General features: G+C 36.1%; 4 protein-coding genes, 1 non-coding gene and 2 pseudogenes across 9 annotated transcripts; 4 read left to right on the top strand and 3 right to left on the bottom strand.

Moving 5' to 3' along the window:
- The window catches only part of LOC120205963, a 38907-nt pseudogene extending 32560 nt beyond the window's left edge, over positions 1 to 6347 (top strand).
- Positions 5313 to 10274, top strand: LOC120205960 (hydroxyproline O-galactosyltransferase GALT2-like). Its single transcript, XM_039205710.1, has 7 exons — positions 5313 to 6693; positions 7298 to 7530; positions 7654 to 7944; positions 8219 to 8347; positions 9048 to 9221; positions 9611 to 9718; positions 9806 to 10274. Exons 1-7 carry the CDS (start codon positions 5787 to 5789, stop codon positions 10010 to 10012), a joined length of 2049 nt encoding a protein of 682 aa, XP_039061641.1. The 5' UTR covers positions 5313 to 5786; the 3' UTR covers positions 10013 to 10274.
- A 283-nt stretch (positions 10275 to 10557) lies between these two features.
- LOC120205853 lies at positions 10558 to 11747 on the bottom strand (annotated as a pseudogene).
- A 784-nt stretch (positions 11748 to 12531) lies between these two features.
- Positions 12532 to 15436, bottom strand: LOC120205964 (proteasome subunit alpha type-2-A-like). Its single transcript, XM_039205713.1, has 11 exons — positions 15338 to 15436; positions 15170 to 15246; positions 14967 to 15031; positions 14648 to 14694; positions 14362 to 14437; positions 14047 to 14114; positions 13518 to 13587; positions 13342 to 13427; positions 13008 to 13070; positions 12814 to 12879; positions 12532 to 12675 (listed from the first exon to the last, which is right to left on the bottom strand). The coding sequence occupies exons 1-11, from the start codon at positions 15376 to 15378 to the stop codon at positions 12627 to 12629; spliced, it is 708 nt and encodes a 235-aa protein (XP_039061644.1). The 5' UTR covers positions 15379 to 15436; the 3' UTR covers positions 12532 to 12626.
- Positions 15437 to 17269: 1833 nt separating this feature from the next.
- Positions 17270 to 21921, top strand: LOC120205956. Of its 5 annotated transcripts, none has more exons than XM_039205705.1 (4): positions 17270 to 17673; positions 17769 to 17897; positions 17986 to 18116; positions 18189 to 21921. In XM_039205705.1, the coding sequence occupies exons 1-4, from the start codon at positions 17392 to 17394 to the stop codon at positions 21460 to 21462; spliced, it is 3816 nt and encodes a 1271-aa protein (XP_039061636.1). In that variant the 5' UTR covers positions 17270 to 17391; the 3' UTR covers positions 21463 to 21921. The 5 variants fall into 5 exon arrangements, with proteins under 5 accessions (XP_039061636.1, XP_039061634.1, XP_039061635.1 ...); XM_039205703.1 differs by having other exon boundaries at positions 18153 to 21921; XM_039205704.1 differs by having other exon boundaries at positions 17986 to 19220; positions 19275 to 21921.
- Positions 21922 to 24071: 2150 nt separating this feature from the next.
- LOC120205852 (ubiquitin-40S ribosomal protein S27a-like) lies at positions 24072 to 24374 on the bottom strand. Its single transcript, XM_039205636.1, has one exon. It carries the CDS (start codon positions 24372 to 24374, stop codon positions 24072 to 24074), a length of 303 nt encoding a protein of 100 aa, XP_039061567.1.
- A 10-nt stretch (positions 24375 to 24384) lies between these two features.
- TRNAK-UUU lies at positions 24385 to 24457 on the top strand. The gene has a single exon. It is a non-coding gene; the product is annotated as a tRNA-Lys (tRNA).
- The last annotated feature ends 1725 nt before the right edge of the window (positions 24458 to 26182 follow it).

Raw genomic sequence — 26182 nt, 5'->3', positions numbered from 1 at the left:
GATGATAACGATTGGTGATATTAAATTGATTAAATTATTAATTCTCGATTCAGTTAGTTCAGTCGACTAGATCTAGTTCGATAAAAATTTGAACTTAGTCAAGCATTTTGGACTGATGTAATTAAGACAGGAAATGCTGCCCTAATCACCATGTCTATTTTCAAACATTGAACTTAAAGCGTGTCGTAGTCTTTAATTAATGTATAAGACAAGCTCATTAACAAAAAACAAAATTAGACTACTAATGGAAAGACAATATAGTACACGTTAATTGTGTTTTAATCATGTTTAATGTCTGTCTAATCACAACAACCTCAGTAATCGACGTTTGAAACTTGAAAGCATCATTAATCAATGATTATATTAGTAGCAATAATTAATGGGGAGCAAGACATTGACCACCAAATCCTATGATCTTTTTCTTGACCATGTTTTGGGTGACAAAGTGTCTCCAACCAAACAGTAAACTAATTATCATATACTCCATTTATATGTCTCAAAAAGGGTTTGTTGTGGTTTTAGTCCTTATACTATGATAAAATCTAAAATTTAATCCTTCAACTTTAATTTGGTATAATTTGGTTCTTATACTTTTATGATGTTATTAAATTATTAGTAAGTTCAAGTTCATAACTATGTTAGTTGTTGTTGTACGTATTTGAGCACTTTTATGTTAGTTGCCGCCGACGTTTTTTTTTCTGTTATAGTTTGGGCTATATAAGCCACTCATGTGTTGGGCTATATACGTTGAATTTACCCAAACCTCTGTAATCATTTGTCTCCACTTTTAGGAAAACCCTATTTTCCTCTTATTTGTTCTCTTCACTAAACTTTAGCAACTGATTTCTCTTTTATCTTTGGCTGCCGCCGTTCGGCAGCCCCCGGTCACCGTGCCGGAGTCACAAGACTTCTCACATTATTCACACAACAATACTGATCATCGTTAGGGTTTTGACTGATTGCCTGACAGACTCCACTTCGAATGAGTAGAAGTTATCTCAGCAGAGATGAATGGAGTGACCATTGAGGCATAATTTATTATTTTCATATCATTAACCATCTTCTCTATCACGTTATGTCCAAAAACAACAATTACAGGTACGCTAGTACCACTTGAGAAGATTCGGCAGCTGATAATATTTCATACATACTGCTTCTTCCCCATAACATGCAGACAACAGGAAGCTCAAGTTCTTAAATACATAATCCAGATTCAAGGCTATACGTCATGCAATGATCATCAGAGACTTTATGCTGTGTTCACTCGCGTCATAAATCGCTTTTCTTGACGTAAAAGAAAACCAGTTCTGTCATAATTTGCATGCTTGATTAAAACTCAAGCAAACAACATAAATATGAAAGGAAATCGGTACATTTCGTACGTGAATTTCATGTTTTCTAGTTCCTGCTTAATCTTCCTTCCTTCACCAACCAAACTCCACAACAAGGGGTCGTTGTCGTGGTTGTCGATATTGCATACGGTGCAATGTTATTTATTTCTTAAAAGTAACTATATTTTTTTAATTATGGATACGATTTAAGTATCGCGATGACCTTGAAAATCGTTATGATATGACTGTTATAATGCGTTGTAATCATATTTTAATATTATTGTCATTATTGAACTCGCCACTATCGGTTGAGTGTGTGGATATGGAAACATTCTGGTTGCAGCGTTCATCGTCGTTGTGGAGATTTGGACTTTGTTCTGCGTCGTTGTAACTTGGGCGTTATTGCGGGCTAAATTGATCTAACTTTTCGAGCAGTAGTTTCAATTGATTTTTTAATTATTTTATGAGGACTTTTCGGATAATTAAGCCTAAATATCTGTAACCTGGAATAATGATTTGCTCTAATTCTTCTATCAGTCCATGTACTATGTGTAAATTATGGATTCAATTTATATACTTTAATTTAATCATTTTTAGTCCTATAATTTTTTATATTTGTTGAGTTTGGGGCATCATCCGAATTGAATATCGGATTCGCATTCAAGAGGTCAAAAGAGTGAACTGAAAATTTTAGAGTCCAAAATTATCAACTAGGACGATCGATGGCTTCTGACGGTGACTGACAATGACAGTGGTGAGTGGCGACCAATGATGAGAGACTTTGATTGAATTTAGCAATCAAATTGATAATTTATTTAAAATTTAGAGGTCAAAATGATATTTTACCTAAAATAAAAGGGTCAAATGAGTACTGTTTAAAATTTAGGGTCAAATTAAAAATCAATCCATTTTACTAACGTATCATGTCACCAAGCTATGTTGATGACTTAGTGGTCAAAATATAATACTCATTTTAGTAGTTAAACATAAAACTAATTATATTGAATTATATTTTGTATTTATTTTTAGTTATACTTTTAAATGTAATTTAAAATACTCATTTTTTACCAATAATCAGTATCTTATAGTTTTAAATTTTAAAATTTATCTATCTTTAGTTTATCACATATTGTTTTTATAATTAAGTTGGTTTATCTAATCTCAATAATTATTTTATTTATAAAGTTTATTATAAAATAGAACTAAAAAACAATAATCAGATAATGTTATATTCTTTAGGTGACTCATATTCGAATAATATTACTTATAAGTACGTGTGAATTTATCTTGATTTAATTCGAACGGAGATACTATCTTATTTTCATGTATCGACCAATTATTGTATTAAAATTTAAGGTAAAGTACACAAATGGTCACCGATTATAGGGTATTGCTTTATTGAGTCTCCTAACTATTAAAAGTTATAAAATAATTATTCAACTATAGAGTGTTGCTTTGTTGAGTCTCCGACTACTAAAAGTTACAAAATAGTCATTCGACTATTCATATGTTCCAAACTTGTCCTTTTTTGTTAAAAATTGAACGACCATTTAATCTGGACGTTAACACAATGACTAAAATATGATAAAATTATATTTTAATAATGTCTATTGACACCGTCGTTGGTTTCAATCAATGGATCGATGACATAATGTTTCAAGAACCGACTTAATAACATAATGTAAACATAGACTCGATCCACAAAATACAACTCAAACATTCAATGAACATGTTAACATTTAGTTGAGACAATCTCCACATTTTAACGGAAAATGATAAATTTGGACTATATGAATGGTTAGGTGACTATTTTGTAACTTCTAATAGTTGAGGACTCAACAAAGTAACACCTTATAGTCGAATGACTATTTTGTACCTTTTAATAGTCGAAAGATTTAATAAAGTAGCGCCCTATAGTCGGGAGACCATTTGTGTACTTTATCCTATAATTTAAAGATAATAAAATTATATTATGTATAAAATATATTTTTTTTGTTGAAAAAATGAAAAATAAACTTATTATCTAAACTATCCTAACATTATATTTAATCAGCTTTAACAAAATTATATAACATAATTAAATGAAATAAAAAATTAGGGTAATTTATGTCAAATACCACTCATCTTTAAGCTTGGGCTCGAAAATGCCATCGACGTTTCAATTTTGCCAATTTTAGCACAGACGTTTATGTTTCATTGCAATTTTGCCACTCCGCCGTTAATCCGTTAACGGAACGATGACATGACATATTTTTTTTCGTGACGGAGATGACATGGCACCCTCATCAAAACGACGTCGTTTTGGCACTATCGTTTTTATGCTCAAAAAGCTCAAAACGACGTTGTTTTGTTGATGAAAAATATGTTCTTCATGAGATTCAACCATTAGCCTTTAGAATCCAAATCTAAATACCCAACCACCCAGCTAACTTAAGAACTTAATATAACCTTAACAAAACTATTATAAATGGCATCACTACCACCGTCACCCTCATTATCTTTTCTTAAGAACTTCACTTTGGTTATACTGATATCACCCCCGACTACAAAGATCCATCCATGTTCCTGTTTTGGCCAAGTCTTTTCTGACTACCTGGTCTAAAGTATGAGGTAGCGGCAGTGGGAGCACATGCCAATAAAATCTTTGTTGAATCTCTTCAATGGTATTTTTAAAGTTCGGAAGAGGATGGATATTCGTTTTAACGAATGACATGCCGGGGGAACCAAAATAGTACGAACAAACCTCGATGAGAACTTCGTTAATACAGTCGAAGAGCAGTTTCTTGTTATGACAAAGTTGGTTGGGTAAGTATTCTACCTCATCAAGCAACAGAGGGTCGAGAAGCTGATCCGAAGAAAGAAACCTAAAGTAGAGTTCATCCCAGTCGAAACTTGAGGCTTGCAACACAGCCTTTATGCCAATATTGATTCCTTATCATCCATGCAAGTTTTAAAAACTACCACTGTGATTTGCTGATGAATCATGTTCTTCGAATCGAATTCTTAGCGGTTGTATGGATGTTTCACCTGAAGATCAGTGCAAAAATCGGCATTATCCATAACGTAGCACAACAAAGTTAAATACAAATGCAGAACATGAAAAAGGAAAAACAAAAGGATTTCTCATGTCTACCAGAAATAGATTTGAAGCTAGCGGGGCTAATAACATCATCTGCGAATATCGGCTAAAGAACAGATATGGGACTAGGCCTCTCCTGTATATCACTAAAACTTTGTACACCTTCGACCTTTATGGTGACCGGTGAATTCGTTGGAGAATTTGATATCGACACACGAGGCCTCCATTGGCTTCTTTGTAGTCTGTGGTGGTAGCAGTGTAACCAAAGTGAAGTTATTAAGAGAAGATAATGAGGGTGACGGTGGTAGCGATGCCATTTATAATAGTTTTGTCAAGGTTATATCAAGTTCTTAAGTTAGCTTTGTGGTTGAGTATTTAGATTTGGATTATAAAGGTTTACGGTTTGAGTCTCATAAAAACATATTTTTCATCAACAAAAAAACGACGACGTTTTGAGATTTTTGAGCATCAAAACGGTTGTGCCAAAACGACGCCATTTTGATGAGGATGTCATGTCATCGCCATCACGGAAAAAAGATGTTATGTCATCGTCCCGTTAACGAATTAACGGCGGAGTGGCAAAATTGCACTGAAACATAAACATCCATACTAAAATTGGTAAAATTAAAACGCCGATGGCATTTTCGAGCCCGAACTTAAAGATGAATGGTATTTGACATAGATTAATCAAAAAAATTATTAAACAACAAAGATAATGAACACGCGCGCATTTTTTAATCCCAAGTCCTAACAATATCACATTACATGCCTTCCACTTCAACATATTTCAATTTGTTTTTGCAGTTAAGTCCTTCAACTTTCACTTATTCCCCTTAACAGACTTACAGTTTTCGTTTTACGCTTTGCCAGCATTAAAGAGTTCGTTCCGTAACAATCTCTCTTGTTTCTTCTGTTTTCCGTTTTTCTGGTTATTTTTCGGCCTTTTCAAGTCGTATTAATTGACGAACTCATAATGTTACATTATCCTTCACGGTAATCTCTAAATTTTTGCCCCATTTCTCGAGATCGAACCACATAACAAAAAAGGAACCTCATATCAAGAATGCCGGCGAAATGTTGAGGAGCTAGGCTTCGACGTTGTTAAAAAAGGTTCGAATTCGGTTCCCAAACCTTGTTTCATTGCGATATTGCCAGATTTGGAGGAACAAGGTTTGGTTATTCTTTGCTTCTTTGTTTGGAAAAAAAAGGGTTTTATTGATCGGAGTTGGTAGGATTACAAAGGTGTGAACTTGAAAGCTTGGGTGAATCTAGATATTGTCTTTTGTTTTGATGTTTCTTTTGCATGCTTAAAGAATTTAGTGAATTTTGAGTTTGATGAAGTTTATTTTGTAGTTTGGCTTGTAAAGTATTGTAAGATGAAGAGGGTAAAAAGTGAAATTCCCACTAGGAGGAGGTTCAAGTTGTCTCATTTGTTTTTGTGTTTAGGAGGGTTATACTTAATCTTCATAGCTTTTAAGCTTCCATATTTCTTGGAGATAGCAGCAGTTTTGAGTGGAGATGATAGATATGATGGATTGGATGGGAAGGTTGTTGGGGATGTTAATGATGCTGATTTGGGTAAACCCTTGGTTAATGCTGTTTATAAAGATATGTTTCACAGGAAACTAGAGGATAAGCTAATCCAGGATGCGCCTATGAGGCCTACTGAGGAACCTTTGGAGGAAGGAAGAGGTGGAGTAAAGCCCATTAAGCCACTTCAGCATCCATATGGTCGAATAACGGGTGAGATTTTGCTTCGAATGAATAAAACTAGTGAATTGTCAGTGCTTGAGAGAATGGCGGAAGAGGCTTGGAGTTTAGGATTGAAAGCATGGGAAGAATTGAATGCCTTTGATGGAAAGGCGATTGAACAGAATTCTTTGCTTGATGGGAAGCCTGAGTCATGTCCTGCTTGGTTATCTGTAAACGGAGAAGAGTTGGCTAATGGAGAGGGGCTAATGTTCCTTCCATGTGGTCTCAAAGCTGGTTCTTCAATTACTGTTGTTGGTACTCCTCGACATGCCCATCAAGAGTTTGTACCCCAGCTTGTAAAATTGAGGAATGGTAATGGTTTAGTGATGGTTTCACAGTTTATGGTTGAATTGCAAGGGTTGCAGTCTGTGGATGGGGAAGCTCCACCTAAGATTTTACATTTGAATCCTCGATTGAAAGGAGATTGGAGTCACAAGCCAGTCATTGAGCACAACACATGCTATAGAATGCAATGGGGTAAAGCTCAAAGATGCGATGGTTCGCCATCCAAGGATGATGAAGACATGCTCGGTAAAATTTTAGCAAGCACCACCAATTTTCAGTTTTTGTCTCATTTTCTTATTTATTTTTCCTTTTACAACTGAAATTAAACGTGCTTTTATTTTGGAGGTATAAAAGATTTTAGTTCATAACTGTTTGAACATAAGCCATGCTATGTCGATTTTGTGTTCGAGGATAAATACATGTGACTACATGGTCAAGAAACAAGAACTTCACAGAAATTATTGAATCATGTATGCTACATAATGGATTAAATTTCCTTAATATATCAATGATGATAGCCTGCAATTATCTAGAAAAACTTATAATCTTTGCTTAAATGCTTTAACGGTATTTCTTAGAAAGTGCTTACTAGGAGAATTAGAGGACGGCATTTAAGCTGGTTTATAATCTTTCCTGTTGAAAACCTTTGTAGTGCTTGTGTTCGAATGTGTTTACATGCTAGAAGAATAGGAGGGATTGGCATGTTTCATGTTTGGTATTTTGCATGTGGAAGACAGAGCCTTTATGTTGTACTTTTATGACTTTGTTCAGTTTATTTCTTCTATTTGTGTATGTGTTTGAGTTTAGAGAAATTCAAAGGACATTTATCAAGTACCTATACTTTTGGTAGTTGATGGACAGCGACGATGTGAAAAATGGATTCGGAATGATGTTGCAGACTCGAAAGAGTCCAAGACAACTTCTTGGTTCAGACGATTCATTGGACGGGAACAGAAACCTGAAGTTACCTGGCCATTTGCTTTCGTGGAGGGCAGACTGTTTATCCTGACTCTCCGTGCTGGCATTGATGGATATCATATCAATGTTGGGGGTCAACATGTGACTTCATTTGCATATCGTACAGTATGTTGCTTAATTTTAGTTAAATATTAACGTTTGTGCTTTCCAACATCTATAAGAACGCATTTTCATGGTTTGTAGCATTGGAAATCTCACATCAAGATCACAAAAAAAACATATTTTCAGGGTTTTTCACTTGAAGATGCAACAGGGCTGGCCGTAAAAGGAGATGTGGATGTTCATTCAGTTCATGCAACCTCTCTTCCCACCTCTCATCCAAGTTTCTCCCCACAAAGAGTGTTGGAAATGTCACCAAAATGGAAAGCATCTTCCTTGCCTAAAAGACCTATTCAACTTTTTATTGGGATTCTCTCTGCTACCAATCACTTCGCGGAACGCATGGCAATTAGGAAAACTTGGATGCAGTCTTCAGTCATCAAGTCTTCAAATGTAGTAGTTCGGTTCTTTGTTGCACTGGTAAGGTCATTGAACTTTCTATAGATTTTAAGATCTTGTTAAATACTTGACTGTTATGCATAGAGTTCAGTTTGCTTCACAAATAACAATGTGAGATTATGGAAAAGAAGTGTTGTAATGTCTGTGGCCCTGGCCAGTGTAGCTTTTATCTAATCTATACTCTTTTTGGTTCTCATGTAATTGTCCTTTTCAAGACATTCTTCTCTGGGCATTAATGTTCAAATTGCTTGTATTACTTCTTTTTGTCTCTACTTATTCGTGTAATAAAGTGCAGAATCCAAGGAAGGAGGTAAATGCAGTGCTAAAGGAGGAGGCAGCTTATTTTGGTGATATTATAATTTTGCCATTTATGGACCGCTATGAACTCGTGGTTCTTAAAACTATTTCAATTTGTGAATTTGGGGTGAGTTCATGGTATATCTCTCTTCCATTTCCTTTTTCTGAAAGACTGGCTGTCCTATTTTCTGCAATTAATGGCCTGATACAGCCAAATCAAGCAGCAGTAGAAGGTTCAATGTGTGGGAGATTTGTCTGTTCTGGGAGCCAGATTATGATTCCATTTTTCCAGCTTTGGAGCCAGAGTCTATAGTTTGGTTTTCTGCCCTCTTCGTGTGGATGGAAGCTCCTGGATGTCTGTGTTTTATTTTGGATACTATGGTTTGAGTCAGCTGTCATTTTTCTCTCTTTTTTAGGTGTTCTGTTTTCTGGTGCTCTCCGAGTCAAGAGTTAGACTTTTAGTTGGGTCAGTCCTTTAGAGGCTGTTGTGGTTGATATAAGGTTGAGCTACTGTTGCTGCTATGGGGGTGTTTTTTGGTTGTTTTATGGTGTTTTGTTTTAAGTACGGGGTCGATATCTGGATGTATTTTGGTGTTCTTATGTTCAATGAAATCCTAAGGCACTCTTTTCCTCCTTCCGCTGATCAAGGAGCTTCTCTTTAAGTCTCTCTAATCAAGAAGGAGGTTTTTAATGAGGCCTTCAATTCCTATCAAAAAAAAATTATTATGGATTAAAGTTCTTGTGGTACATGAATATGGGTTTATGTGGTTCTCTGGGTTGAATTTCTTTCAATGGTGATTCTAAATCTCCAAAATTTGTTGATCCAGGTGCAAAATGTGTCAGCTGCTTACATCATGAAATGTGATGATGACACATTTGTTAGAGTCGATACTGTCTTGAAACAAATTGATGGCATCTCTCCTAAAAAGTCACTTTATATGGGCAATCTCAACCTTCTGCACCGTCCTTTGAGAAATGGAAAGTGGGCCGTTACATATGAGGTATGCATATATACATATATATGAACTTTCTGGACTTTTTTTTTGTAATTTACCTTCAGCGTCTCTTCTTCAAATTATAATGTCACATTTACTTCATTTTCCTTTTTGACTTCTCAGTTACATAACTCAAAGTTGTATCTGAATTCTGAAACTGTTTAGCTTTTGATGTGTAATCATAAGAAGCTGCAAAATGATATTGCTTGCTGTGGTTTTTCGTATTTCTGTTATAAAACATCTTTAATTCTAAAATGTCTGTACTATCAACTTTGGTGTATTAGAAGCATTCTTAGAAGTTAAAAAGTAATTACACTCTCTGGCTCGGAATGTGTTGCTTCAAGAGTTAAATTAAATACTGAGCATTCCTTAACGGATTATTGTCTGATGTACAGGAATGGCCCGAAGAAGTTTATCCTCCCTATGCCAATGGACCTGGATACGTTATTTCCAGTGATATTGCCAAGTTTATTCTCTCACAACATGCCGATCGAAAACTAAGGGTTAGTTATAAATTTATATTATTATTAAGTGTTGTCTTCCCATCTGCTGCTTCAGTTTGATCAACCCCATTATTTTTTTACCCGCAGCTTTTCAAGATGGAGGATGTGAGTATGGGAATGTGGGTCAAACAATTTAACCAGACCACAACCGTCCAGTACTCCCACAGCTGGAAGTTCTGTCAATATGGATGTTTGGTAGACTATTATACCGCACATTACCAATCCCCAAGGCAGATGATTTGTCTTTGGGACAAGCTTTCGAGAGGTAAGGCACACTGCTGCAACTTCAGATGACAATGGGCACTTCTCGTTGCTCGTTAGAACAATTTATGCACACGACCTTCCTCAGCCTTGTATTTTCCACAGCTTTCTACCCATTTTTGTGCAATTAAGTGAGCTCTAGAGGGTTCAAGTGTAACAAACCTTATAGTGCAAGATATTGCTCTGTGATAACTTCTGATAAGTAGGTTATTAGCTTGAATTGTATACGTATTGTGAATATTCATGTCATTTGAACACTTGGTAGCAAAGCCCATTGCCTTCAAAGTTCTTACTTTTCTTGCTGGCAAAAACTTTATGTTATCTTCTTTAAAGATAAAGAAAATAACATCGTCTTAGTGCGTGAAACTTACGGAAAACTAATTTGTCAATGGCTAATTCATAGAATGTCAACATGTAATGTTGAATTCAACAATTCATTTTAGTTAAAACCAAGCCAATAAATTATATTGCTCAAAGAATCTTATCAACAGGAAGAAAAAAAACACAAAATTTATTTAAAATGGATGTTGCTCTTGAGTGGGCTCAATGCTAAGTGGAGAAATGGAGCACATCAAGCTTCAATATTGGTTCAGCACAAATCCCTTGAATGGCCTTTCATACCAACACTTGGGTATCTTCAACTCCTTTATCAACATATCAGTTGACTTGTTCAACGAAGCAACGTCTCTTCTCGTGTTCCAACGGAACTTCGATAAACACCCAGTATAATCAGGATCGCACCTTAAATAGGGGGAATGGAGCACATCAAGCTTCAATTGCATGATGTAACTGTAAATCCATTTCAGTCTTCCTGTGATAGCTGTGAATTTGTTGAAAATGGTGTTGTCAACAAACCCGGGTGATTTCGGGACTATGTCTTGCTGGATGACTATACTTAGTGCCTTAGATTCCCAATTTGTTGAGCTTCTCTTTGAAATGTATGCTACCAACTCTAGGTGCAGCGAAGCAGATGACGCTGATGAAGAGATCGGGGAAGTAAGTTGCGGCATCGTAGGCATTGAGGCGTGCTAAAGCACCTCCAAGGCTATGGCCACAAAGTGTCAAGCTTACTTCCTTGCCTGTCTCCGGATTTCTTCCATGACTTGCTCTTTTGCATTCAACTTGTGTTCTAGCTTGTGAACTCACCCTTCGAGTTGTAGAAGCCGAGGAATCCACTTTGGACCTTGATATCGGTCTTGCCAAAACACTGCAGGCTTGTTCTTAGGTCACTATACTTCTCTGTCGGAGCCACTGTGCCCCACCATGCCACTAGGACCTCTTGCAATCTCAGCATCACCGCCGACAGTAACATATCCCATCCAATTGGAATCCTTACACCACGTACATCGACATAGAACATGGCATAAATGTACTTGGTATAATCTTGTAACCATGTTTAGTAACGTCTACTTCTTCAAATACTTTATTCCGATTGTACACCTACAGCCTCCGCAAAAGACTGATAAAGGATCAAAGTGTCATAAGTCGTCTTGGCGAATTCTACATACTCGACGATCTCCTGCCTCAGCCTAGGTTAGAGCGGCTCCATAAGCCCATCCCAGTCATGCAAGCCATGAAGCTTTGGATCCCAGTTTTTGTTTAAACGAAGTTGAACAGCTACATTAATAAGATCATACCAAGTAGCATGAGTGGGAGGAAGATTATCGACTGAACCCCAAATCCTATCGGCATCGACCTCCTTCCGGAGAAAATCCAGAATCTGCTGAGCAATGGGATTCAAAAACTCCATCCACAAAACCAGAACCATATTCCATTCCTTGTCCTCTTAAAGAACCACCTACATGAAGAAGATTTAAGTCTAAGACAATTCAAAACTGAGAGATTCAACTATAAAGCACATTATTATGAGTGTTTGGAGTATTACATTGTTTCCTGTATAGTTTTCTGTGATTTAACTATGTATGTATATCATATATGAAAATAAATAAATATATATGTATATACATATATGTATATCGGTTATAGAAAATTGTTTAAATTGAAATCAAATAATATCATAATATTAAAAATATTTATAATTATGTTTAAATAAAAACTCAAACAACTAAATTTGACTTGACTTTAAAAAAATTCAAATAAAGTTTAAGTTATAAAATCAACTCGACTTGATCAAATACTTGCCCTTACTCTGCTATCCATATGAAACTGGGTTTATAGATTCTTGGTTGAAGGCAAACGTGGTGTAGGATGTTTCCGGCAACCAGCCTGGAAAATGGTATTGTTCGTTTATTACAGTTTGTTGTGTGTATGTACTACCGGTATGGAATTGACTTCTTTATTTACACACCATTAATGGTGTATTAATTTTTTTTTTCTTGATAATTTCTGACATTGTTTCATTTTCTTAGATGGCCTTCCTTCTGATACAAATTGGAAGAAATAGATGATGATCAAAGAGAAAAGCTCTTAAAAGTGATCGTATAAATCAACTAAACTGAACCCGAAGCTTACAACTCGTCCGATTTCAGTTCTCGTCTGATTTCAGTTCCGGCATCAAGCGACATTGGCAAAGTTCTTTGTTGTCAATTCCGGTGATCAACTAACAATATTTGATCGAATTGGAAGTCTCGACACAAATGTTACATAAAATAAACACTCGGTAGATAGTTTCGAATAGGAAGACAAGTTACTCGACTTCGGCCAAATAATCATCAATTTCGGCAGGCGTAAGTACCCTGCAAGATTAAAAAAATGCACATTAAAGCCAAAAAGGATCACTTATGGCAGTTCTTAAAGCTAAAAGGTTATTTTCCCATCAGCACAATGCCGGAAAAATACTTAGGAAGGAGGAAAGAGTTGAAGCAGGGGCTTGCCTGAATTTTTTGTCAGTTCCAATAATCCCAATTTCAATGTTTTTCCCTGAGATTTGTCCTTCAAATCTGCAAAATTGAGAAGTGGCAAGTAAGACTAGTAAAGATGCACATCGCTACAAACCACCTCGGACCAACATTTTTCGGAGGTTCTAAATTTACAGATAATCAGGTGGAGGAAATTTAACTCGACTTACCCCTCTTTGAGAGTCAAGATAGCAGTATGAACGGCATCATCGAGCTCCATATCATCAGTGTATCTACAAAAAAGGACCAATCAATTGAATTTGCAATGTTTCAACAAGGAAATGTAAAGTAAAAGAAAGTCCAGCTTAATTCTGGAAATGAAGCATAGCTATTTGCCATCATAGCTTATACCATCTATATGAAGGTAGCAAGAAAAGTTAAGACTTCTAATGATGGATATACTACAAACCTCGTCATATACCAGAATGAATAAAACATATGTGAGGAAACTTCAGTCGATTCGGTTTTGAATTTGTTTTACAAACTAGATTTTATGGTAGGTACCTCTTCTCAAGAAATGTTTTTGCATTTGAGACATTCTTCCCCATTGCCGAGGCTTTCCATGAGAAATATGAACCAGAAGGATCCACCTAGTAAAAAGTTATAGAATCATACAGCTGAAAGACAATAAAACATTATATGCACTCCCTCATACAATCCAATACAGCTATGAGAAATACCTGATATAATTGTGGACCATTGTCATCATATCCAGCAACCAGTAGGGATACACCAAAAGGCCTTACACCACTATAAATGAAAAGATATATGAGTCCAGAGGATTGCAAGTGTTTCAGTTTCCATTTTCGGATATAAATTCAAATCGACCCAAAATGTAGTGGTAAGGTATGTGAAAAATTAACAATCTATAGCATTACAATTTTCTCAAAAAAAAAAAAGAAGTTCATTCAAATGTTCCACTTTCAGCCACCACATGAGGCAGAATCTTATGGCCAAACTTAAATTCGAAGAAACTTTATCTAACAGGAAAAACATTTTAAGAAATATATATATATATATATATATATATATATATATCAAAATGAAGTCACTTTCTTTTTGGCAACCAGCTATCATGAAGAAAAGCACAGCCTGAAACTTAAAATAGACTACCAAGAAACTTAAACTCTTTTATAAAATTCTGAAAGTAGAAGTAAAAAGGTATGAATAATAGTTCTTTTTTGGTTTGCATAACGATATAATTCTTACCCAGACTGGGTGAACTCCTGCATAACAGCTGCAATTTCCCTTACAAGTTGTGTTACTGGAATTGGTTCCTGGAAACAAAGTTCATGCATGTAAGAAAATCATGCGAGGTAGAAGAACACATAAATTTTTATGTTGGAATTAGGAAGTAAAGTTATTGAACAAAATTATAAAGATAAATTTACAGAAAAGATTAACTTTGACCAACAGGTCACGGCTGCAATACGACCATAACGTGATTTGAGGGAAAAAAATTCCCAGATACAAGGCGAAGTAGTTCATTAAGTAAAACAACTACCATTGAAAAGCCTACCATACCTTATACAACCTATGATATTGTTCAGCTTGCTTCCTACTTTTCCGAACCAAAACTCGAAAATCAGGACCCATACCACTGCAGAACAGTATGAAAATATAAGGGAAAAAAGGCATATATGTATCAAAATAGAGAAGTTATATTACAGCAAAGAACTGGATTAAAAGTTCAAGACACATAAAACATATAAGTTATATTAGCAACCGGTGAATATGATTCTATATTAACCCATACTAAAAGGACTAAAGAAATTAGCTTTCTAAATGTTTGTGGACATGAAAATCAAACCTATAAACAACTCCAATATTTGGTGTCAGACACTGTATTTTCTGAACCTGAAATCAAACACCAAATATTTCAAAAAAAATACCACATTTCTTATCCCAGAAGAAAACATAAAGCATCATTAGCTGTCAGTTCGTTTTAAGGTAGATTCGATTTGATTCGGAGATCGTATCACACCATAGTTGAGGCAACATAATTGCCGTTCAGTTTCATTCTTCAATTAACATACAAAGTTACCCTTTCATATATTCTAAAACAGTAACAGATTATAACTGCAAAAATGAAGTCTAAAAATCCAAAAGTATCAAAAACAGATACTCACAGAGGTTTCATCAACTAAGATTGAAGGCAATTTCTTCTCTGTAGCGATTACAACTCCATTAGCAGCTGCAGTTTAAAACCCATCATCAAATTAAACCCGATGTATTGATTTATAAGCATAAAAATTTAACTAATTAGCCACTATTTCACTAATTTTAAAACCCCAAACAGATCACTTAGAAACAGGAAAGGCGAGAAAAGCACCTTTGATTCCGAGAGACGTTTGACCCGAACCCACCGCCGTCAAGGCGTGCTCGATCTGAACTAGCTTCCCCGAAGGACTACACAAAAACACCAAAAAAGATGGGTTTATTCAAAATTTAATTTTGAATCAGTTCATTAATGTAGGTATCAAAAGGATGAAGGGATTACCTGAAAGTTGTGAGGGAAAAAGAATATTGACTGTCACCCATGGTTCTGAAAAATCCAAAATCCTGAACAATGAATAAAAAGAATAAGAGAAATTGAAAGAAAAAAAATGATGAATATGAAGATTGTGATGAGAGAAAAGGAAAAGAGAATTACTTTATGTGTTGCTGAATGTGGAGAAGGCAAAAGACAGACTATATATGTTTGAAGTAGGCTATAAAGATTTCTTGTTGGGGAAGAAGGTTAAGATTATATATACATATTAGTCCTATCATTCTATCATTAGGAAATAATCATATAAATTTTTGTATAAAATATTGTATTAATGGAGTTTTATTTTTGTAATAGTGTGAACTAAGTGATTCCCATAGTTAAAAGATTATTGTTATTTATTAAGATCTCGATTTTGAGCATAACTTTTGCAAATATATACGAGGTTGCATAATTTTTTTAAGTTATTTCTATAATTATATACAATATATATATATGATATACATATATCATATAGAGTTGAGAAACTCGACTCAAACTTAAAAATCAATCCACTAATTATAAAATTTTTTGAGTTATATTTTATAACTTGATTCGAGTTTGAAATTTTCAAATTGAATCAAATCAAAATGAATTAAACTTTTTAATATCGAATCGAATTAAAAAATTATATTTTAAAATCGAACCAAATTTTATTCACCTTTTGCATTTAACAATGAGCTCTTATTTTAACTTCAACACAAGAATTAGTTCTTATATTTAATTTGATGTTCAAATTAAAAGATAATCTTAAATTTTTTTTATTATTCTTTGTGTTACATATAAATTAGATTTGAACCTTTTCTTTTATTCAATTATCTTAAGTCATTGAACTTTGATCATATTTAAATTTCAAAAAGCAAGGGATTGAAATTGACCAAATTTAAATATATGGACTAAATCCATAATATAAATACAATAAAGGGACTATTAAAGAGTACTACCCAGAAAAAACCGCCACAACCCAAGCACAGCTATAAGTACCATGGCAGAGACGCTTGCAGGCAAACAGATTTTATTTTCTTCTCTTTCTGCCGTTCTCTCCAAAACCGTAGCGACGTGTTTGTTTTCAAAACTTCCATTTGAAATTCGAAATATCGCCATTGTTACACTCTACCAAGTACTCCTTTTCTCCGTTTAGGTAACTTCCTTCTTTTGATTTTTGTTTATTCTGGAAATATATAATGAAAATTTAATTTTCCAAGGGTTAGTTACCGATTGAAAACGATAGCATGAACGCGGCGCTTTTGTGATTCTGCTAATCTACGCTTTCCTGTTTTTTCTCTTATTGTTATTGATTTTATTTTTCCATGATGATTTTCTCATTGTTGAGTTTATTTTTTGTTGATCGGTGTTCTCTGGAAAATAATAATAATTTGATAGATTTGCTGATTTAGGTATTGTTATGGTGCGTGCAGTAGTTTTCTGGTTTAATTTTACTTGAATATTTAGTCTTTAAATTGCTTAGATTAAACATGAAGATAAGTAGGTTTTGATTGTTGAAGTAATCGTGACTTTGCTCTTTTGGTAATGAAAAAATTACGGGGAGATGAAGGCTGCTATATTGTTTCTCTATTGTGCTGTTAATTCTCATTGGATTTTAGTTTGTTGGCTTTGGTAATTAGTAGTACTTATTTAGCATTATTCTAATTATTCATCCATTTGAGTGTTTGCTTGTAATAATCCGAGAAATTCAACTGTGTTGCTGTTTAAGTCTCTGAATCGATCAATCACATAATTATAACTTGCTGGTGATTGGATCAAAATATAATATTTTAGTTGATCTAGATATTTGTGACTTATATTTGAACAGACGAGGTGGGGGAAAGTGAGGGGAAGGGGTATGTTGTTGGTTGAAGATGCTTTGTACCTTAAAAGAACTTGGCTACAATATGTTGGTTCTCAAAGCAATGATTATGTTTTTAATTTAGTTTCTTTAACCAGTTAATGTTAGACATATACACCTTCATTTGGTTGCTGTTATTGTCGTTATTATGATTGAATGACAGCCCGTCCTTGTGAGAAAAATGGGTGATGCAAACAAGAATGGTTTTCCTGGAAGTTGTCCCGAGTTTGGTGCAATCTTCATGTCGAACTACTCTACAAGAGAGGAATGTTTTAGAAGGAAAGTTTTTGCCCTCCCATCTTCGCAGTCACACTTTGTGAAACAGGTTAAAGCTGGGATGATTCTATTCCTGTTTGAATTTGAAAGGAGAGAATTGTATGGTGTTTTTCAAGCATGCTCTGATGGTGCAATGAATATTCTGCCTGGTGGATTCAGTTTGTCAGGGAAACGATTCCCTGCACAGGTATGGGTACATTTATTTCTATTGTGTTTTATGTTCTTTTATCCCTCAGAGTAGGATGGGGAAGGATACGTTCTTGGAGGTGTTAATCCTTACAGATTTTCATCCAGGTCAAATTCACCCTTATATGGTACTGCCATCCACTTTCTGAAAATGAATTTCGTGGTGCTATCAGAGAAAACTATTTTTCCCAAACTAAGTTTAACTTTGGACTCTCTGAAGATCAGGTTTGCCCTTTTGCTATCAAAATCCAATTTGATAAATTGAAATTCCACCTTTAAAAATTTATAATCTCTCTTTATTTAAAATGTGCAGGTTCGAAGGCTTCTATCATTGTTCAGTTTGAAGAGGATGGAAAATAAGGCACCTCCACGGCGGTTGACCGAAAGTAAAGTTGCAAGGAAAAGTGGATACTCTACAAGTAAAAATAGAAGGCTAGTTGATAAGTCTCCAATGAGAAATCATGGAAAACTAGCTGCTAGGTCTCCAATGAGAAATCATGGAAAACTAGCTGCTAGGTCTCCAATGAGAAATCAAGTACCACGTGAATATGGTGTGGACAACCATCACGAACCAAATATTTCCACTATTCACAGAGGGAACTCTTTCTATAACGATGACAGATCAACTGGTGATGGCAGACTCGGAACATGCACTGATTTTGGGTATGAGCATAAAGCTAGTGCCTTCTTAAATGAGTGTTTTCAGGATCTTATGGGTAATGTTGGAGGGGACATAGTTTCTGGTGAACATGCTACAAGTGACAGGGTGGACACTGAATGGAAAACTGAAATGGACCTTCAACAAGCAGTTTCAGTAGGGTATTCTTCAGGTAATTTCAGAAGCATTTCCCATGATGTTAGGTTTGCAGAGAGTGATAGATTTGAAACAAAATGTTACAAGGATGATGGTTTTGCACCAACCATTTCAACAGCATATCCTAGTTCTTTTCAATCTAAAGTTAATCCACTGGTGTATTCTAGCAAACATGTTCTAGAAACAGATTCATTCATGAATGATCCAACTAGGCAATCTCCAATGTTCCTTCCCTCAATGGAGATGCAAAACTCCAATGTTAGTCATCCGATAAATCTTGAAGATCAAAGTGTTGCATTTCCTTATAATCCCAATGTCCCTACTCCGAATTATAGGGGCTCCTCATCTTTGGGGTTTAATCAGGGCTGTGCTAGTTGTGATAGTTTTGTTGGTCATGTCATTGGCACTTCGAAAAATCAATCATTTCCTTCATTGTTAGAGACCAGAAGGACACCCGTAACCTCTGATGTCAACTCTGGTTCTAGGGACTTTACATTGCCTTATTCTAATTCATATGAACACTCCAGCAGGACTTTCCTGCAAAGGGCTGACTATTTACATGACCTAGAAGCTGAATACTCTAAAATAGAATGCTGTGGAGATCTTTCCCTTCCAAAGCCCTCTTTATCACCTGTTCCTCCTTCTGAAATTAGAAATAATGGCAGGATCGGTGTGCATTCATCACCTTTTAGAACCAAACCTAGCAAGTTTCCTTCTATTACCTTTTCTGATAGGTATCCTATGTTATTACAAGAAAGACATGATTTTGAACAGCAAGAGAGTGACAGGTATCTTACATTATTACAAGACAGACATGATTTACAACAGCAAGAGAGTGACAGGTATCCTACATTATTACAAGAGAGACATGATTTTCAACTGCAAGAGAGTAAAAATGATGCACACTTCGGTACTGATGGTTTTATGTTTAAGGAGTGCCAGCCCCATGGTGAATCTTTTGTTAATGATAACAGCACAATCGAGGATGGCAGATTGGCTATATACAGTAAGGCGGAATATGAGAACAAAGAGGGCCAGCAGCAGCTGCATGTTCATGAACCGATAAATGTTGACTACCATGAAGTTACTTCATTGGGTCCTGCTCCATATCCGAATTCTGATCGCCGGAAGAAAAGGAGTAGTGTGTTTTCTCGCTTGGGTTTGCCTCCTAAGATACGTAAAAAAGAAAGTGACACCTGTCCTATCACTGCTGACATTGATAGGCATACTTCAATTGATGAAGTAATGGGCATGCTGCACCAAAGGCGTAAGCATTGGGAGAAGACAAGTGTTAAACCGTTAGTCAAGCACAATGCTGCTGCTGCCAACCTTGGGGATAAAAAACAGGCCACCAGGAAAGACGATCCTGCTATGATCTCGAAGGAGATGAATCTGAAGTCTACCTCATTCAGCAAGGAGAATAGCTGCGAAAAAACTGGAGAGACTACTTTTGTCGATTTCAAACGTCGCAGTGCAGTGAGAAAGAACCTTGAAGATGGTAAGACTGGAAACCATTGTGACACTCAGAATGAAAAGATTGCTACAGCTGCACAATGTAAAAGGAGAAAATTGATTAGGCCAGACTTTTGTGAGAGTGAGTCATCTGACAGGGGCATATCAGGTGATGCTCCTCAACTTTCAATATTACCTTCAACAGAATGTTCTGTCCAAAAAAATGCTGAAAGTATTAGGGTTTCTGTTGTCCATGTTAATGAAAAGGATATATCACAAAATGTTAAATTGCAAAATGCAATGTGCCAGACTACTGTTAAAGGCAACAACAGTGACACGGGAAGTGGCTCAAATTCAGATCCATTTAGTGTGGAAAAAATTTTTGATTCAAGAAGTGCTGGTGGTGGAAAAGAATCATCAAAACGTAACTGTGTCTCAAGTACGACTTCAATGTCTTGTAGGAACATGTATGTTGAAGTTGAGCAAGATATGACCACTAAAGATACAGGGATGGATGGATTGTATCAAGATCGAAATGATGTGAGCCACCATTCTACTCATGACCCATCTCCAAAAATCTGTGAAGACAATGACGGTGATGGAGTTGCAAAGAGCGAGTTCATTCACAGTATTGAACAGATGAATGATTTGACTCCTGGATTGTCTCAAGATCGGAACGATGTGAGTCACCATTCTACTCGTGAGTCATCTCAAAAAATCTGTGAAGACAATGGCGGTGATGGAGCTGCAATGAGTGAGTTTGTTTACAGTATTCAACATACGAATGACTTGACTCCTGGATTGTCTCAAGATCAAGATGATGTGAGCCACCATTCTACTCATGAGTCATCTCAAAAAATCTGTGAAGACAATGATTGTGTAGTTGCAAAGAGCGAGTTCGTTTATGGTATTGAACAGATGAATGACTCGACTCCTGGATTGTCTCAAGATCAAAATGATGTGAGCCACCACTCTACTCGTGAGTCATCTAAAAAAATCTGTGAAGACAATGATGGTGATGGAGCTGCAAAGAGTGAGTTTGTTGTTTGCAGTATTCAACAGATGAAAGACTCGACTCCTGGATTGTCTCAAGATCAATATGATGTGAACCACCATTCTACTCACAAATCATCTAAAAAAATCTGTGAAGACAATGATGGTGGAGTTGCAAAGAGTGAGTTCGTTTTTGGTATTGAACAGATGAACTTGACTCCTGGATTGTCTCAAGATCGAGATGATGTGAGCCACCATTCTACTCACGAGTCATCTCAAAAATGCAAAGACAATGATAGTGGAGTTGCAAAGAGCGAACTTGTTTACAGTATTGAACAGATGAATGACTTGACTCCTGGATTGTCTCTAGATCGAGATTATGTGAGCCATTCTACTCATGAGTCATCTCAGAATTTCTGTGAAGACAATGATGGTGATGGAGCTGCAAAGAGTGAGTTCGTTTACAATATTGATCAAATGAATGACTTGACTCCTGTTGGTGGTGAGATATCCATCAGCACTCTGAATTAAGGCGATCTGAACGCCAAATGACAAAGGTGGTCTGGGAGGTCTTGCATTAGTGTACACATTTTTGCAGAAATGGGACTCTCCTGAAATCAAGCAAAGGCCATATTTTGGATTTTTGGTAAGAGAATGTGTCAACTTTTGGAAGCCACCAACAGCTTCATATGCACGAGTAGTGACGTTAAAATGCATGTTGAGATGTTTAATGTGGAAGTACTTTCTACAATCAGTGAAGGTTTAAGCTGTGGAATTGGTTGCAATCATCGCTTTCCGGAGAAAGCTGTAACATGATCATCAGGTAATGAAAGATCGTCTCGTGCAAATAGAACTTGTAAGTCGCATCATGAACGTGATTCCACCTATGGGAACCATGATAACAAACAAAATATACAGCTCATATGACATGGCTTAGGAAAGTTCTCCTTTTGTTTAAACACAAAGATGCTATTTTTTTTGGTTTAAACACAATGCTGGCAAACTATGGCTTTGGAAAGTTTTATCCTTTTGTTTGGTGGAAGTAGTTTGTTTTATAGTACACTTTTTGCTGTTAGTTGTAAAAGAGAACTTTGGTGCAAATTGCTTTCATTTTGTTCTTTATAGGAACGCGTCTATTCTCCGGGGCTTGACAGCTAATACCGTCTTTGTGTGCATAGGATCTATGGTGTTCGGACTCCATCTTTCTTTAAATACCTTTGTCCGACACTCGTGGATGCCATACTTGTGTCGAATGCATACCCGTATTTAACTAACATACCCGAGTCTGAGTTATGCAGATGGTTAATCATCATTTTCATGTATGTGATATCACGTTGACATTGTGCCTGATATATGTTAGCTTCCTGAACAGTGAAAGCCAAAGTAATCAGGATACAACCGGCTCTTGCAAAGTGGTGTTTTTGAAGGTTTTTGGATGATTTATTTCGAAAGACTTCAGTTTATTAATTAAAACACTGCTGTAAATCATCGTTCGGATGATAATTTCTCTCAACTTCGAATCTCGTACATGGACCGTAAAACCGACAAACCGACATGAAGAATACAAAAGAAAACTACTGCAAATTTGAATACAGTGCTAACAAAGCGGACACTGGTTTTCAAACATCTTTATATGAACCTTGCGAGTTTGAAACAAGCAAAATATATACAACACTTATCAACAAGGTCAAGTTTCTAATCCATGGCATTTGGCCCAAAGGATCTTCTTTTCACAGGATTCCTCAACCCAAACATCATTGGAAGTCAGCACCAAATAGAGGCCGTTGTGAGTGTTGAGAGGCAACGGCCTCGAAGGGGAAGTGACCGCAGAGTCAATGACAGATTGCATCGATAAAAGACTCAGATAAACACCATAGGAATATCCAGTATCATAAAACTCACCCGAAAGGGAAATAGTACCTGTGATGTTGGATCCTGTCTGGTCAGTGTAGAGCCTCACAGTTTTCCACCAATCAGAAACAGAAGGGTAAGGAACTGAAGAAGAAGAAGATAAGGAAACAATGAAGTCCCTCATAGTCCCTTGGTGATTTCCAGTTCCTCCCAAGTCCAACCCAACAACATTGTCCAAAATTAAAACTTATCACCAGACAACTGTCCAAAAATGTTGGTGTCATAGATTATGTATAACATACACATGTCATACATCCATGCAACATTTATGATATTGAAGTTCTACTAAACTCCCTTATGATAAATGCCACCAACTTTTGTCCCAACATCATGTGCTAATGTTGATACGAAGAACATGAAGGGGAAAAAAACATCACAGGCTATTAGCTTATTCGAAACTTAAATGCAACTATTGAACCATGTGGATATAGGTTTGAGTTTGAGGTCAGGGACAGTTGAGGATGGTGCCGAGAGCCGTTAGTGGAAGTTTTCACACACGGGTAACAGGCATGCAATGTGTGCATGTGGCTTCATGTACGAGTCATGCACATGCATAGCAAGCAAGCAGTAAAGAATAAGAGAGGTAGAGTCTGCAATTTCTCACCAAATCAATCAGGGAAAATTTCGAGTTAATTAAGAAGAAGAATAATTGCCTGGATTAATGAAGGTGGAATCCAAAATGTCAAATATCCAAAACCAGCTATTGTTGATGGTGACAGAGTGATTGAAGCTGCAAGATGACCTGGTGCTCAACCAAATCTGCATAGATAGGTTAATGACCACATCATGCCGGCAGCTTCAACCTCTCAAACCAACATATACCAGACAACAGAAAGCAACAAGAGATGAACCAAAAGATATTAAGGGTTTTTGTGTTTGCTGGAAATTAAGCTTATGTAGGAAAAGGAAACGAGCAGAAGCTTTTTCTTTTTGTTCATATACTAGAGATCTGATAAAGGAGAAGTCCACGAGACATATGCATGTTTTCTTAGCTGTTCATATACTAGAGATATGTTGATGCTTAGAGTTGAATTGTGTATAACTCGATGAAATCAAATAAAGCCATTTCATTTGAATTAATGCAGGCTAATCACCATGAAGAAGAAAACTACATAAACTTTTATCCAAACAGCTAAATCGATAACCAAAATTCCAAAACCAAATCCATATAGAAACAGACAGAAATTAGATTACGAACAACGATTGTTCAAATCAACAATAAATCCAGATCAATCCCCGCCGGCCTTCTGGTAAACATAAGTAAGCCCACACTTACCGCAATAATGCCTGTCAAAATGGTTAGCCATGAAGGTTCCCGCCCCACACTCGGCATCGGGGCACTCTTTCCTGGACCTCTGAACCTTCCCGGACTCACCCACCTTGTAAAACTGGAGCACGGCGAGCTTCACCTTCTTCTTCTTGGGCTTGGTGTAGGTCTTCTTCTTCCTCTTCTTGGCGCCTCCCGTGAGACGGAGGACGAGATGAAGGGTGGATTCCTTCTGGGTTTGATTGAATATTATGATTGAATCCATTTCAACACCTGCCGTCTTAGCTCAGCCGGTAGAGCGCGTGGCTTTTAACCACGTGGTCGTGGGTTCGATTCCCACAGACGGCGTTCTCATTTGCTTACTACTTTTTTGCCCAGGAGATGATGGATGTGCGATCCACTGCTTTTCACCAGCACCTGACCTCATGCTCCACATAATCTCACCCTCACATCATCTTCACAACGTTTTATCCTTTTGTACATTTAGCTTGACAGTCCCCAACACCAGAAAACTTTTTATATTGGTATTTGACAAAGGAGAGTCTTGGCTTTGTGAGTGCATGCACAGATGCACTTAAATTGGTATCTAAAACAATTACAAAAAAAATAATTTGCAAATATGATAATTGTAGTCTTCTACACATATAATACAGTGCCTCTCTTTCCTACAATGTACTACTTTAAGATTCATGGATTTTTATTTTTAGAAATTAATTCTTAAATATATTTCAGTAAAATTAAAGGTTTAAATTTTAATATTATAAATATAATAATTAAGTTAAAAGTTTGTTCTTCATCGACTAATAAATCATATACTATTTCTCGTAAAAAATTATCTACAACTAATTGATTTATAAGTCTATTCAAGAATCAGTGGGATTTTATTATTTATGCGTATTGCTTCGATGAAAGTCTAATTGACTCCTTGCTGAAAGAACCTTCTTATGTGTTATCATTTGCATTCTCATTGTCGGCTCTTTTGTTTTTCAATTATGTTTGTAAATTGGCTGACTTTTCGATGTTGCAGCTTATTGTGTCGTTGCAGTCCAGTGAGCCGGAAGGCAGATACCTATTGCTTTTTTGGAGCATATCATGGATGACTTTGTGTCAAAATATGGTAGTGGAAAGGCTGCTACGGCTCCTGCCAACAGCCTGAACAAGGAATTCGGGTATCCGTCTCTTGACTAAAACTATGAAAATCCTTAACTGGGAGATTTTTTCTTATTATCGCAGCAAATATAACGTATCATTAATTACAGGCCGAAGCTGAAAGAACATATGCAATACTGCATTGAGCATCCTGAAGAAACAAGCAAGTTGGAACATCTCTCCTGTAAACCTGCAATCATGTCTAGTTCCTTATCGACTTCAAAAGTCAATGAACACCAGAAGTTCCACGATGAAAGAAAAAAATGTAAAATTTCGAAAGGTTACTTGAAACTATGACCAAAACAACAAAAGAGGGTTCCCAAAACCCTTCTTTAAACCAGAACCAGAACTCTGGGAAAGATATACAGCAACCCTACAATGACCGTTTACCAGAGAGAGCAATGATGTTTGCATTAATAGGTACAACCCACCAAATGATGTTTGACTTGACCAGGATTTTGTTGGATCCAATGGCTTGACTTCACCTCAATCTCTTTCTCAACCATAAAACCCTCTTACATGGGTCCGACTATATTCAAGGTCGAGTTGAATTTTCAATCGGTACCAAAAATAATTTTTTTTTCATTCACAAGATTCAAACTGAAAACTCATTTTAAAGAACATTGAACTTGTGATAGAGTCATGTAGAGAGTGAATTTGAAATTTTTTAAAATTTTTGGTATAATGACATTTTAAGTATCTATCAATTTATATTTTAGTTAAATTATACCATACTTTCTATGAATAGTCATGAATTGGGAACCTGACCTGAGTATTATACCCTTCCACCCGCACCTAACCCGACTCAAGTTTAGGGAGGTGCCATCCGACCCAAAATTCAAGCTGATTTTTTTTTATAAAAACTCGTACCTAATCCAAAATATATATATGACGAGCATTCTTGCAATTATCCTTAAAAATATA

Source organism: Hibiscus syriacus, unplaced genomic scaffold (assembly GCF_006381635.1).
Source record: "Hibiscus syriacus cultivar Baekdansim isolate YM2019G1 unplaced genomic scaffold, ASM638163v2 tig00013285_pilon, whole genome shotgun sequence".
In the NCBI taxonomy this organism is placed as follows: domain Eukaryota; kingdom Viridiplantae; phylum Streptophyta; class Magnoliopsida; order Malvales; family Malvaceae; genus Hibiscus; species Hibiscus syriacus.
The sequence above is the reverse complement of the archived record's forward strand: the minus strand, read 5'-3'. Positions and strand labels throughout refer to the sequence as shown.

Coding starts and splice junctions, on each gene's coding strand:
- LOC120205956 (XM_039205701.1), top strand. CDS start 17,392: ATGGGTGATGCAAACAAGAATGGTTTTCCTGGAAGTTGTCCCGAGTTT. Junction 17,674..17,768: donor GGAAACGATTCCCTGCACAG/GTATGGGTACAT, acceptor TAATCCTTACAG/ATTTTCATCCAGGTCAAATT. Junction 17,898..17,985: donor TTGGACTCTCTGAAGATCAG/GTTTGCCCTTTT, acceptor TAAAATGTGCAG/GTTCGAAGGCTTCTATCATT.
- LOC120205852 (XM_039205636.1), bottom strand. CDS start 24,374: ATGGATTCAATCATAATATTCAATCAAACCCAGAAGGAATCCACCCTT.
- LOC120205960 (XM_039205710.1), top strand. CDS start 5,787: ATGAAGAGGGTAAAAAGTGAAATTCCCACTAGGAGGAGGTTCAAGTTG. Junction 7,531..7,653: donor CTTCATTTGCATATCGTACA/GTATGTTGCTTA, acceptor ACATATTTTCAG/GGTTTTTCACTTGAAGATGC. Junction 7,945..8,218: donor TTCGGTTCTTTGTTGCACTG/GTAAGGTCATTG, acceptor AATAAAGTGCAG/AATCCAAGGAAGGAGGTAAA.
- LOC120205964 (XM_039205713.1), bottom strand. CDS start 15,378: ATGGGTGACAGTCAATATTCTTTTTCCCTCACAACTTTCAG. Junction 15,032..15,169: donor AACGTCTCTCGGAATCAAAG/GTGCTTTTCTCG, acceptor TTTAAACTGCAG/CTGCTAATGGAGTTGTAATC. Junction 14,115..14,361: donor AATATCATAGGTTGTATAAG/GTATGGTAGGCT, acceptor CTTTGTTTCCAG/GAACCAATTCCAGTAACACA.